At 44.6% G+C, this 12,479-nt stretch overlaps 1 protein-coding gene across 1 annotated transcript in view; it reads right to left on the bottom strand.

Annotated features, from left to right (window-relative positions):
• ARP2 (actin related protein 2) overlaps window positions 1-12,479 on the bottom strand; it is a 101,953-nt gene that overhangs the window by 25,727 nt on the left and 63,747 nt on the right. The window contains exon 6 of the mRNA XM_087369699.1: window positions 6,505-6,554. Coding sequence (XP_087225825.1) covers window positions 6,505-6,554 — 50 coding nt within the window. The remainder of the gene's footprint in view (window positions 1-6,504; window positions 6,555-12,479) is intronic.

Raw genomic sequence — 12,479 nt, forward strand, 5'->3', positions numbered from 1 at the left:
CCTCGCATGCCATAACTGGGAATCTGAAATTACAGATTCAGCCACCAAATTTGCCTCTATAGCAGGCTGTTTGTCATAAACATCAAGATGATACAGCCTAGAAGAAAGTGACCCAGTAAGTACTATGCATTCATTGTACATGTTGCCATACACGGCACATCCATAACCATAAAAGAGAACCCGAAAGCCATTCAAAGATATGGCTGAAATGGAGATGAGGTTCTTCTTGATATCTGGGACAAACAAAACATCCATGAGCGTGACCGCATCACCTGAAACTAAAGTGACCTCGACCTGGCCAATCCCTTTCACTTTGGTTTGCTGTAATTTTGCCCGTTTTTTGTGATAGTGACAAAAGCCTATTTGCAATTTGAGAGGCAGCACGATTTGTGCGACTCTAGTCCTCCTGTAGGAGAAGGGAAACAAGCTGGTCAAAATTATAAGTGTTGGGATTGCCCATGGCAACCAACCTCAATGGAGTAGCAAACCCTGGTAGGACTCATGAGTGTCGTGGACACTACCTAAGCATCTGGAATAATTTCATCCACATTGATGAGCTACTCTTGAAAATCCTTGATTTTTGTGATGTATGCATCCATGCTGTCCCCCTCTTCCATTTTGACATTCTCCAATTGCCTGCGTAAGAAAGCAACACGTGCCTCATTGCGAACCTGGTAAAGGTTAGCCAAGATGTCCCACACATTCTTGACTGCAAAAGCAATAATAAAATGCGCTTGGGCATCTCCACCATCACATCTGGCAAGTGAGGAGGGGCTAGTAGAAGAGTGAGTAGATCCAGAGGTGGCTGCACTAGCTGTACCAATAGCCAGAGTGGAAGCCACAAAGGGAGGTCGAAGGTCCGATCCTGAGACAATATCCCAAAAGTTTTTGGCAACCAGCAAATGTTTCGCTATGTATGACCACATGAGATAATTGGGTCCATCGAGCTTGTCCTCGGCGGAGAACGTACCCATCCAATCGTTGTATCCCATTGCAAAACTAAATCCCTGAAGGAAAAATGCGGCTCAAGAATAGCCTCAAGGCTTTCACTGCAAAATGAGCTGGCTGTCCAAAAATGAAGCAAATGTCAGGCGGTGACCAACCAAAAATTGATTGCTCAAACAATGAGCTAAATGCACGTGCTGTCCCAGAAAATATGACCTGCAAAACAATATCTGTCCGGTAAAAGGACCCCTTGCCGAAGATAGCTGTCTTGCAAAAATATCAGCCCAAAACAAGGGGCTGCAAATGTATCCAATGATCAATCGAGCTGTAAATGTCCCAAATGGAGGCTGTGTGCCTTAAATCTGGCAAGACAACAAGCCCAAATCAAGGGGCAAATCCATAATATACCCAAATTTAGCTGCATAAAGCAAATGTCATTGCAATGGACAGCACGTCTCGCAAAAGCCCCAAATTAAGAGAGGGCAAATATGCCAAAAAGAGGGCATATTGGGAAAAGCCCCAAATTGTGCTGCAACTTGCAAATGTGACTCAATGTGCTGCAATTCCAAGCCAATGTGCATGCAATGTCTGCTAAATGCCAATGCAATATCTGCCAAATGCCAAAATGCCTTAGATCAAATTGCTTTGAATTTCACACACATTGAGTGGAAAAAAGCCTGCAAATTTACCAAAATCCTTGTCATTTGCAAAATTGAAGCCCAGTGTGAAAAGCTCCAATTTCTGAAGGAAAAATTGCAATAAAAGGGAAAAAAATCAAGAAAAGTCCCAAAATTGGTAATGTGACTGCAATTTCCAGTCAAATGCCTTAAATTTTGGCAGGTCTAGTAGGTACAAGGTCAAGAGTATTGAAAAAAACTGCAAATGTTTCCAAGAGCAAAAAATTGTACCGATTCACAATGACAATGCAGGTGCGGCAGATTGTAGTTGATCAGATTGTAGTATATGTAAGTTATGCGGTAGGATGTACGTACAGACGTACAGTCGTTCGTACAAAGTTGTACAACACTATTGAATGATTGTACGGTGAAGCACCATACGGACGATTACCACAGAGATTAGCATACGGAAAAATGCTTCAATCTAGCATAAGTTGAACCTATGTTGTACGGATGATTCACGCCACTTGTACGGATGTTCACGTGGGCTATACAGATGCTTAACGCAAGTTGTACGGACAATATCCCAAAGCATACGATTGGCGATGGCTGATGCAACACAAATGTTTGGCGAGGGGCCTCCTGCAGCACAAATTTGTATGGACGATGAACAGCCTGCAAGCTGATTCGTACGAATGGTACGATGAGCAAGTACGGGAGTTGACGATGACTAGAGCGAATGGAACCTGACTGAAGGTGATGCAGGCAAGGGGAGCATGATGAATCTAGAACACTGCTCTGATACCACTGTTGGGTGCAGGAGGCAATGGAACGGGAGTGGAGTGCGAGAAGCAAACAACAAGCTGGAGCAAAACGTACTACTGCTCATATGGATGAGGAGAAAATACAAAGGGTGGCCTATATGGCCCCCAAGTCAACCATATGGTTGACCAATGAAGTCAACTCTATGAGTTGACCTGACCTACAATGCACATACCAGGGCTAAGTGCTAACAATAAGTAAACAGAGTAATCCATTTAATGAACAGACAAGCAATCACAGAAAGATTGCCCAAGTGACATCCGGAAGTAATGAAACTTGGAAAAAGTAGACTCTCCAAAGACTCTATGATTTCTATCTTTCCATAGAGTCGAGAGTCCGCAATATCGAACCCAAGTGAAAAAAAGATCAAACGCTTGCCTCCATGGGTAAATCCTGAAGAGCCAAAAAAGCTTGCCAAAGCAAGCAGTAGGGAACCGCGCTCAGAGACGCACACGCATGTGCACACACACTTGTTTTTGTGGGGGGGTAAAAAGCAATATCTCATTAAGGAAAAATGTACATTAATAGTTGCTCTAGAAAGGATCAACTACTACTCAAAAACTAAAAATTGTGATAGAACACTTCTAGTTGGGCTAGAGGAAGATCTCCACAAGAATGCTTGTCCTAAAGGGACCGATGCAAGGAGGAACAGAAGAAACAATAAACATCCACCGAGGAGAGCCCATACAAATGAATGCTACGAGCGGGTAGGAAGAAAATCACAAATAGCCGGGCAAGTCCAGAGCAGATGCAGGATTGTCTCCCTGGGATGTGAACAAGATGGCCAAGCTGAGGAAGCTATATGCCTGGTAGCCAACAAAGAGCCATTGGTAGTGCGCCTACCAAAAAACGCAACAAGAAAAGCCAATGTCTGAGAGGAAGTTTGTTGTTCTAGATGCAGCTGAGACAAGCCTTCCACCAAGTAAGAGGTTTGTCAATATGCCAAATACGATTCCCACTACTCCTGAATCCACAACTGTGGGAGTATAAGCTTTCTTGGCCGAAAGATCTGCAAACGAAAAAGGAGAATAACGCAAGAGGCCCTGATCAAACTTCCAATCCACCAAAGAAAGAGTAGCAAGAGGTGGAGGACAATCGGAAAAGGTTGTCGCATGGGGGTGACAATACGCCAAATATGCCTGTTATGCAAACCCAAACAAGACTGTCGCCAGGTTTGAGGAAAGGAAAGTATGAGACCCCGATCATTGACCACATCATCCACCATAGAAATACCAAGACAATGTAGAAAATAAGCCTTTTTAGGCTGAAGATGAGCTAAAGGGGGAGTAAAGACACATCTCCGTTGAATGCTCTGTAGACGGAGGGTATTCCTAGGATCCGGAGGACAGTCTGACCAATGTAGATAGGCCACAAGGTGCTGCCAATCATAGAGCAATCGAGTAGAAAAGGGACACAAAGGAATAAGACCCTATAGATTCCCAAAAATAAAATCTGCTATAGCAGGGATCCAATGGCCAAAAGCATTAGTACGTAGTCAGGCAATCAGACAAGAGAGCATAACTGTCCATGGCTGAGACTTCTTCAAAAAAGTAAGCAAAAGTGTGGCCTTGTGAGCTATCAAAAGAGTACGAATGTTTAAGATATTGAAACCCCAATGCAGCGTGGGTGAGCAAACATAATTGTAATTGAGGAGCCTAAGTGCCTTATGGTTAGTTTAAGTGCACCAAAGGCACTCCATAGCCCTGGAAAAAGGTCTCAATATTTGAAAAAGAAAAACGAACAAGTGGCAAACGAAACTCACATACGCCATTATAATGGACTGCAACACACACTTTTGTTTGTATAAGAAATTTTGCATTAAGAAAGCATTTGCATTCATAGTTGTCTTAGAGTGAGACAGCTACTACTCATAACTAAAAACAGTAATAAAAATCTTCCAATTGGGCCTAAGGAAGGTCTCCAAAGGAATGAGCATCCCGTAGAGACCGAAGCAAAGAAGCTCAAAAGTATCGGGAGACATTCACTAAGAGTGCTCATACAATTGAATGGTATGAGCACGATACAATGACCAAAGAGCCCAATATCGACACCATGAGAAGAGATGATCATATTCTGAAATAGAAACATATCTTCGAAACAACCAAAACTGCTTCCCAAAAGAAGTGGATGGAAAACGAGATCGAAGCCCTGTCATCAATCGGAAAAAAAAATCATGTGCAAAAGACAGGTCCAAAACAGATGCAAGACCATCTCTCTTGCATGAGAGCACGTGCGGCAAGTTGAGGAAGCAAGGTGCCTGGTGACCAAGAAACATCCCACCAGTAAAGCCCCAACCATATAGCGCCATAGGAAGCCTTTTCTTGAGAGGGAGTTTGCTGCTCCAGATGCACCAAGAAAGGAACTACAACACACACACACACACACACATTTTTTTAGTGAAATCTTTTATTTATGCGTGGGAAACCTCAAAAAGAGGTGAAAACCCACCAATAAGTACAAGGTGAAAATTTACAAGTAAAACCTCACAGAGAAAAACTCATGAGGCAACCAAGTAAAAAAATTACATATCAGTTGGAGGAGAATCCAACAAAACATGATCCATTTTCAAACTATTGGCCTGTAAAAACTGATGCAAGGGAGTGACAATGCATCAATAAAACAGAGTTGTTTTGTCCCCTTGTGATTCTTCTTAAAATAAGCGGGTAGCTGAAACTTCTGAACCACAGGGTCAAAAATCTGCTGCAACCAAGGATGAAAGGACTCCAAAGAAAAAGGAACATCTGGATCCGAAGCTGAGAGGCTCGATAAAGGATCATGCATCTCAACAAGCTTCTCAGTGGAAGGAACATGAAACTCCACAGTAATATTTGCATCCTCAAAAATAGTATCTGGAGCTAAAAGGAAACTGTAGATGGTCTTCTAGTGCTTGCATATCATCAGAATGGTGCAGCATCGAAGAAGAATCAGACAGATCTACTTCAGGCATCAACGCAACAACAAGAACCGGATCACAAGGAACCTGTAGCGGGGTCTGCAGAAAAGGCTGTACGGGGCAGTGGAGCAGAGCAGAAGGCTGTACAGGCTGTACGGGGATGTGCAGGGAGCACGGGAGCTGTACAGGGAACTGTACGGGGGGCTGTACGGGGGGCTGCAGGGTGCATGGAATCTGTACGGAAGGCCATACAGCTGACGGCTGCTGTACAGAAGGCAAGGTAGGCAGCAGGGACGTCGAGGGTGACTGCACGGACGTAAACGGGGAGGAAGACGAGGCTGGCAGGGCAAAGGAGGAGGTCTCCATCGCACCCTCACACACACACACACACACACACACACTAGCCTCACACACACACACACACAATATACATATGCACGTATGTATGTAGGGATCCTCAAATTTTCCAGGTGATAAACAAAGCAGTAGTCTTAACAAGACCGACTTTTCGACTTCTGGAATGTTCTCTGGGAATCCAGAATGTGTGAAGATAAGATTGCTCACACAGATTGGTGCAAAATGGTACAATGACAGTTTCTCTTTTTTTTGGAAGAGTGGGGGCTTCCTGAGAACCCAGGTATTTCAAAAAAGATATACAAATTTGATTCCCCTCTGCTTTCAGAGCAAAAGAAGCCAACTAAAACTGACTGCTAAAGTTCCAGTCCTTGCCAACTGCTTCTAACGCTCAGTTTCCATTGTACCACAAAAAGATATATCAAACGATAATCTGAGCCACTGAAAAGAAAAGACTCTTCAAATACCAACAGAAGTCCATAAACGAAGGAAGAAAACATAATCCCATGAGGATGTCAGCATTTTGGTCCAATCCAGACCAAGGGAGATGGAGCATTTGAGCATCCTATCAATTAAATTATCCTGGAAACTTTTACGAATTGTTCGTCATGCCAAATTGTATGCGACACCAATTAACCGTCTCCAGATCCACAAAACTTCAGTCTTGATGTTTTTTCAAATATAAGAAGATTCAAAGTGTGCAATACTTAGAAACAGAATATCTACATTGTCCTGATACAGGGTTTTGAGCAAGAATGAAATTGAAATGCCACACTGACATTGTGATGGGCATTGGTATGCTTTACAGAGGAAACATATCAGATAGAAAAGGAAAGTCAAATCTCAACCCAACCACATATGATGACAACTCACCACATGAGTGACTCCATCGCCTGAATCAATAACAAGGCCGGTCAAAAGTCCTGCACACAAAAAAAAAAGATTCTAGAAATGTCAGAATATTAATATCACTGCATTGCAACATCAAATGCAGGAACATGAAAACGAAACTATGAAAGACCAAGGGCATGGAAGAGCAATAAATGCTCCAAAAGGAAAAAATTCTAAATAATGTGCACATTTAATTGATGAATAGCTAGACAAAAGCTCTATGACTCCCTACAGGATACAGGCATTCGCTTCCTGGATCATACCCTCCCTTTCCAAAAGGAGCTCAGATTGTAAGATTCTTAAAATAGTTTAGCAAAAGCAAAAGGCCTACAAATGTAATAGTATCTCTGCGCACAAGAATCTCATGTGCACACTTAGACTATCAAACACGAGTTATTGCCTTCCCATCATCCAAGTTGTCCTGAAATGAACCTGCACGAACTCCTTGCCATGTTCAAGTGATTTAGAAAGCATATGCATCTGTTATCTGCTACCGGTTCAACATGCCATTGGAGTGACATTACACCAGCATTTCCAGCTTGCAAGTTGTTATGAAGGAGACAGCACAATTTGAAGGATTATCCTTTAATGTGGGCAATGGAGGCCAGTTGTCGCAAGCTTTATTGAGATCATCTTTGGCATATTTCATTTGTTCCTCATTCTTTCTAGTGATGACCATGTTGTCAACATATAAGACGACAAGAACTATATTGCCTTTATCATCATGCTTTGTATATGGCTAAAAATGAGATGAACTATCTACTAAAACGTTCTCAGAAAATGTTCATCTACCCTCGAGTACCAAGCACAAAGTGCTTGCTTTAATCCGTACAAAGATTTCTTTAACTTAAAACCTTTTTCTCCAAGCCTTTACTTAAGATCCATGAGGCTGATTGTTAAATCAATGATAGTATGGTGTCATATAACCTTTAAAAGAAGGTTGGGGGGAGGGGGGGGGTGCGCTCCTTAGGTTAGGAAGATAGGAGTAAGGCATTGGTCGTTGGTTAGCGAGTTTTAAGTGACTTAAATGTCTAGTCGTGCCTAGTTAGGAAAGGTTGGTGACATAGGACGATTTACCCCCCTCCCCCCCCCTTCCCCTTTCCCCTTTCCACAACCCCCCAAAAAAACCTTTCGTATCTAAAACACACCTTTAGTACTAAATGTACGTAACGTACCTAAGACACTAATCTTTAGGTATGCGACCCAAAACAACCATGCACCCACCCATACCTATCAATTGACTCCCACCTCACCAACTATTGCCTTGGGCTAGCACTATCCTTCATAGACTTTCACTTTTGCTCAATGGTGCTGCTGTCCGCCGCAACTAGGCCTCTCTCCAAGCCGTGCACAGCCAAAAGAGAACGTAATTAAGGTCATCAAAGCCAAGACTAAGCGTGATTGGCCAGTCCATACGGGAGTCAATATTGAGAATCAGAGGCCCTCTCCGATTACCAAACAGTGGTACGAGGCCAGTACTTTTGCTTTTGCATAATGGCGGCCTCTACTCAATGCTATCCATAGAGACTTATCAAAGCCCAGAGAGGGGTATACCTGGACTATATAGTTAGACTTGGATGTCTGCACATATGACAGAGAGATGCATTGATGGACGGCTAGATGTGTTAGATTTAGGGACTGTTTGGACAGCAACCCTAACTGTGTAGAATAGACTTGGAACACTCACTGTTTCCCTCAGACACAGCAGCAAACACTCACTGAACTCAGGCAGATATTACTGCATGTAGAGAAGGAATAGTACTCAGTATATTCATCCACCAAGCATGGGAAAAACTGATCAGAAAAGAGCCAGGACATCCAGCCAAGGCTGCTGGGTAAAATCAGAGTCAAGGAAGACTATACTGAGATCTACAGAAGAAAGAATCTGCCACACTCTATAGAAGTCACGAGGCTTTCAGAGGCTTCAGTAGCAGTGAACCAAAATGGTCATGAGTGGCATCCAAAGTCTCAAAAGCATCCATTAAATCCTCATCATCCGATATTTCAATAATCATGCTGAGTTTTGCAGTACCACTGTTACGCATTTTGCAAACTTCCCGATGCTCAGGAGTCCACTTCTCACCACACTTAAAGCATAAGTTTGCCCGCTTTATGCTGTCCATAATAGCTCTGGTGTGTTGTTTAAATTCTGATTTTTCATTTGCAACACTTGTCTTAGCTCCTAGCTTAGCATCAAATGACCTATATGGCTTAGCATACGGCATCTTGCTGCCTGTAATAGTGGGAAACCTCAGAAATAATGCTGCTGCTGATTTCCTTTCATGCCAATCAATCACCTTAGGCTTCTTCTCAGCCTCATTTGCATTCCCATATGCGCTGCCCATTGCCATCTTATACTTGCTGGCATATTTGGGCTCAAACACCTCTGCCAATTGGGCTACACGCTCAGCTGTTTGAGGGTTATGTACCTTCACATCTATAGCGAGAGAAGGACTCAATCCCTAGATGAAACACGGCAGCTTCCCTCTCTTAGATACGTCATGTACAAACAAGGAAAGTCTCCAAAAGCGCTGCAAGACTCTTGGACGGTGCCAGTCTGCGACAATGCATAGAGTGCCAGGTATTGCTCCAATCTGAGCGGAGATACAAATGTGGTGATCATCAACTCCATGAACTCCTTCCATGTGGCTGGCCTCTGAGGCGAGTCCCTCATATAACGCCACCAAGTATGTGTATAGTCCTGCATGTGCATACCTGGTCCTCATCTTGCTTTGGGTAGAAGCGGAAATAATCTTCCAGCTTCGTAAGCCACTCCTCCAGTTCAATAGGTGTGCGAGTGTCCCCTTTGAACTTATGCACTGTGAGTTTGTCCTTGATATCCTTGGCTGCATAATTCCTGTGTGTGTAACCTCCGGAAGTGCGGGCATCATCACGCTTGAGGTTCACATAATGGAGAAGGACATCTCAAGTTTGATGGTTTCAGGTAGGGCCTTATATGAACGCAAGGAATCTACAACATCTCATCAAAAGTGGCCTGCTGCCCACCACTAACCCCTTGTTGCATAGTAGCTGCTGCCATCTGATGCACTCGCTGTGTCTGGTTGTATGCGCTCATTGGCGGAGCGATAAGTGCATGAACTCTTGGCTGGGTCTCTCTGCCAAATGCATCTCTCCGGAATGATGGCATGCCAAAGGGCATACTCGCTGGTGCGGTGAAAGGAACACTAACCGGATGCATACCAACCGGTATGCCCAAAAGAGATGGCTCAGCCTGCATAGATGCAGAAAACTGTGAGTCAAAAGATGGCCTCACATCCTGCAAGAAGGTGCTCTGCGGCACAAACAATGCATCATCCAAATCTAGATAATCCCCATGCTGGGGTACATGCAACCATCAAGAAGACTGATGCTCATAGACACGGAAAGCATTTGCCATAAAATCCCTGCGTGGAGCAGACAAAACATCCCAATTGTCTGAGTGGTCCCCTCACTGGGGTGTGGGGGGCCTGCTTGCTCTTGTCCTGCACAGCCTGACCAATCTGATGCTCGAGCTGCTGTCCCATCTAGGCAAGAGCTGTATCCTGCATAGCCATGGCCGTGGTAAGCTGTTGGTTGAACTTGGCGAAAAGCACCCTAGAGCATAGAAGCAAGGGTATCCAAAAACTGTGTCTGCGCTGCCTACGCTTCGCGAGATACATAGAGAGAGGCTGAGTTGTAGGGATCTTTGTACCACCAGCTGTGGAAGGCAATTGCTCATGCTGAGCAGCCTCATCACTATCATGCAATGTATCCCGTGGGGCACGCTTGGGTGGCATGGTGGTTTTCCGAGAGAGAGAGATACTCAAATGCAGGCAAGGAAAACCATGCAGTGAGCACTTGATATATTGTGTAGAACTACTAAAAGAAAGTCGATAGTGAAGCTTAGAGGGACAATTGATGAAGTGGCAAGGGCGTCGCGTAGGGCAGCACATGGGCGCGGGCGTGGCGTAAGGCGGGCGCACGGGCGTCGCAACTAGACTGACGGGATGAACCTCACGGCAACGAGCGATGAGACTGGTGACGACTAGCACACGAGCTCGTCAACACGACACGGGTGGCGACGCAACCAGGGCTGGGTCTCGTTGATGGCACATGCCCCATGGGCATGAGGGATGCCTTGGGATTGGACTTCTCCTTTTGGATTGGATGGGCCAAGTATGGAGCTGGGATTCGTATGGAGTTGGGAGCAATGTTGCAGCCAACAATCCGAGCTGGTGCAAAGGGACTGAGTCAAGCTAGTGCAAAGGGCCACGTCTGGTTGTTAGGAGTCGCTGGCTTGGAGTCTGAGTGGTTTGCTTGACTTGTAGTTGATGCCACAACTCGTTGCCTATACCAGCAGACCTTCTGGGAGCAGGTGCTTGTACCAGACAATGTGATACCAGTGAAGGGCCAGAGATGGCAGAAAAGGGGGAGATAGGATTAGATGTCACATCCAAAACTACACAAATAGGGGTGTGTGGGGACTTATATAGTCCATCCACATTTCCCACCTAAGAGGCCTCTAAAGCTACTCTAATTTTCCCCTTCATTACAAAGTCCAGCTTTCTTCATTTATGAAAGAGTCCATAGCTCACATGCCCTAACCTCTCATGCCACAACTTTGAATCGCCTATGTACCTGCTTGAGACATCAAGGCTCTGATCTCTGTACAGTCTATGCTCCTCTGTTCCTCTTGCAAGCACCTTACCCATATCCTTTGAAAGGATCGATGATCGAACTCCACCTCCATCCTTTTTTGATTATCTGGCTAATAGACAAGAGATTCTTGCATAAAGAACATTAGTTAATACCTTGCTTCACCTGAATCCATGGTGAATGGAATGCTCCCTCTTGCTATCCCCAATGGTCACAAGTCATCTGGATGTGTAAGTTGGAGCTCCTTGAACCAATTCTTATTGTCCACCCAACGACATGTGTTTGGAGGCTCCACCCAACGACATGTGTATGGAGGCTCCGCCCAACCATCACTGTCCTCACTCCTTGTAGAGTTGATGACCAAAAAGAGCTCCTCTTTCGCCATGTTCCTTGAATCTGAGTAGGACTCCTCCTTGGGCTTGTCACATTCCTTTCGCTTCTAATTTACTGCCTTCTTTTGAAAGTCCTTTTGCTATGTGGCCTGGCTTTTTGCATACAAACATTTCCGATCCTTGTTTCTTTTCTTCGTGTCCACATTCTCATCTGACTTCCCCCCCTTTTGAGTCCTCGTTGTCTTTGGGCTTGCCTTTTCCAGACTTACCCTTCCTGCCTTTACCTTTTGCAAGGATGGCCTTGTCACTTGATCCATCGAATTTCTCTTCTTGAGCTTCTTCTTGCAGAAGAAGAGGCACTAGTTCCTCCAATGTGACTTGTGGCAACCGTTGCCCTGGAATCATGGTCGCGATGAAATCCTTGTAGTCTCTAGGGAGCATGCCAAGCAAGAGCCTAGCCATTCAGGCTGGATCGTTGTTTGACCAATTGTAGAGAGTTGATCTCTTATCGCCTTAATCTTGGTGACATGCTCTCGATTCCCCCTCATCAATATGCAAATCGTAGAGCTCTGCTTCAAGATCTGGAATCCTCGCAGTATTGTTCACTTCGTACATGTTCTTGAGAATGCTATGCCCCAAAGGAAGTGTCTACAAGCTTAATATGAGGGAGAACAAAATCTGCAATGTGCCAATGATGATGGCCAAGGCCTGCATTGCGCGTCACCCAATCCATCACTACCACCCAAATCAACCTAACCACAAGATGGCTCCGAACTTTCATCTTCCACAAAGGATAATTTGAGCCATCAAGCTTTTACCTGTCTCTCCAAAGCTTGGAATTGATATCGAAAAGTCATGACGAGGATGCGAAAGGCTTAGGAAGGGAAATCGCCTCTCTTCAACAAACACAGAAATCGTTGAAATCGCCTTCTCTTCACCGAATGCAGAAATCATCTTCCTCAAATGGGGTTTGCCTCGTTCTCCGGAGGG

This window comes from Dipteris shenzhenensis, chromosome 31, assembly GCF_047967505.1.
Source record: "Dipteris shenzhenensis isolate YYH24624 ecotype China chromosome 31, Dip_SZ_1.0, whole genome shotgun sequence".
In the NCBI taxonomy this organism is placed as follows: domain Eukaryota; kingdom Viridiplantae; phylum Streptophyta; class Polypodiopsida; order Gleicheniales; family Dipteridaceae; genus Dipteris; species Dipteris shenzhenensis.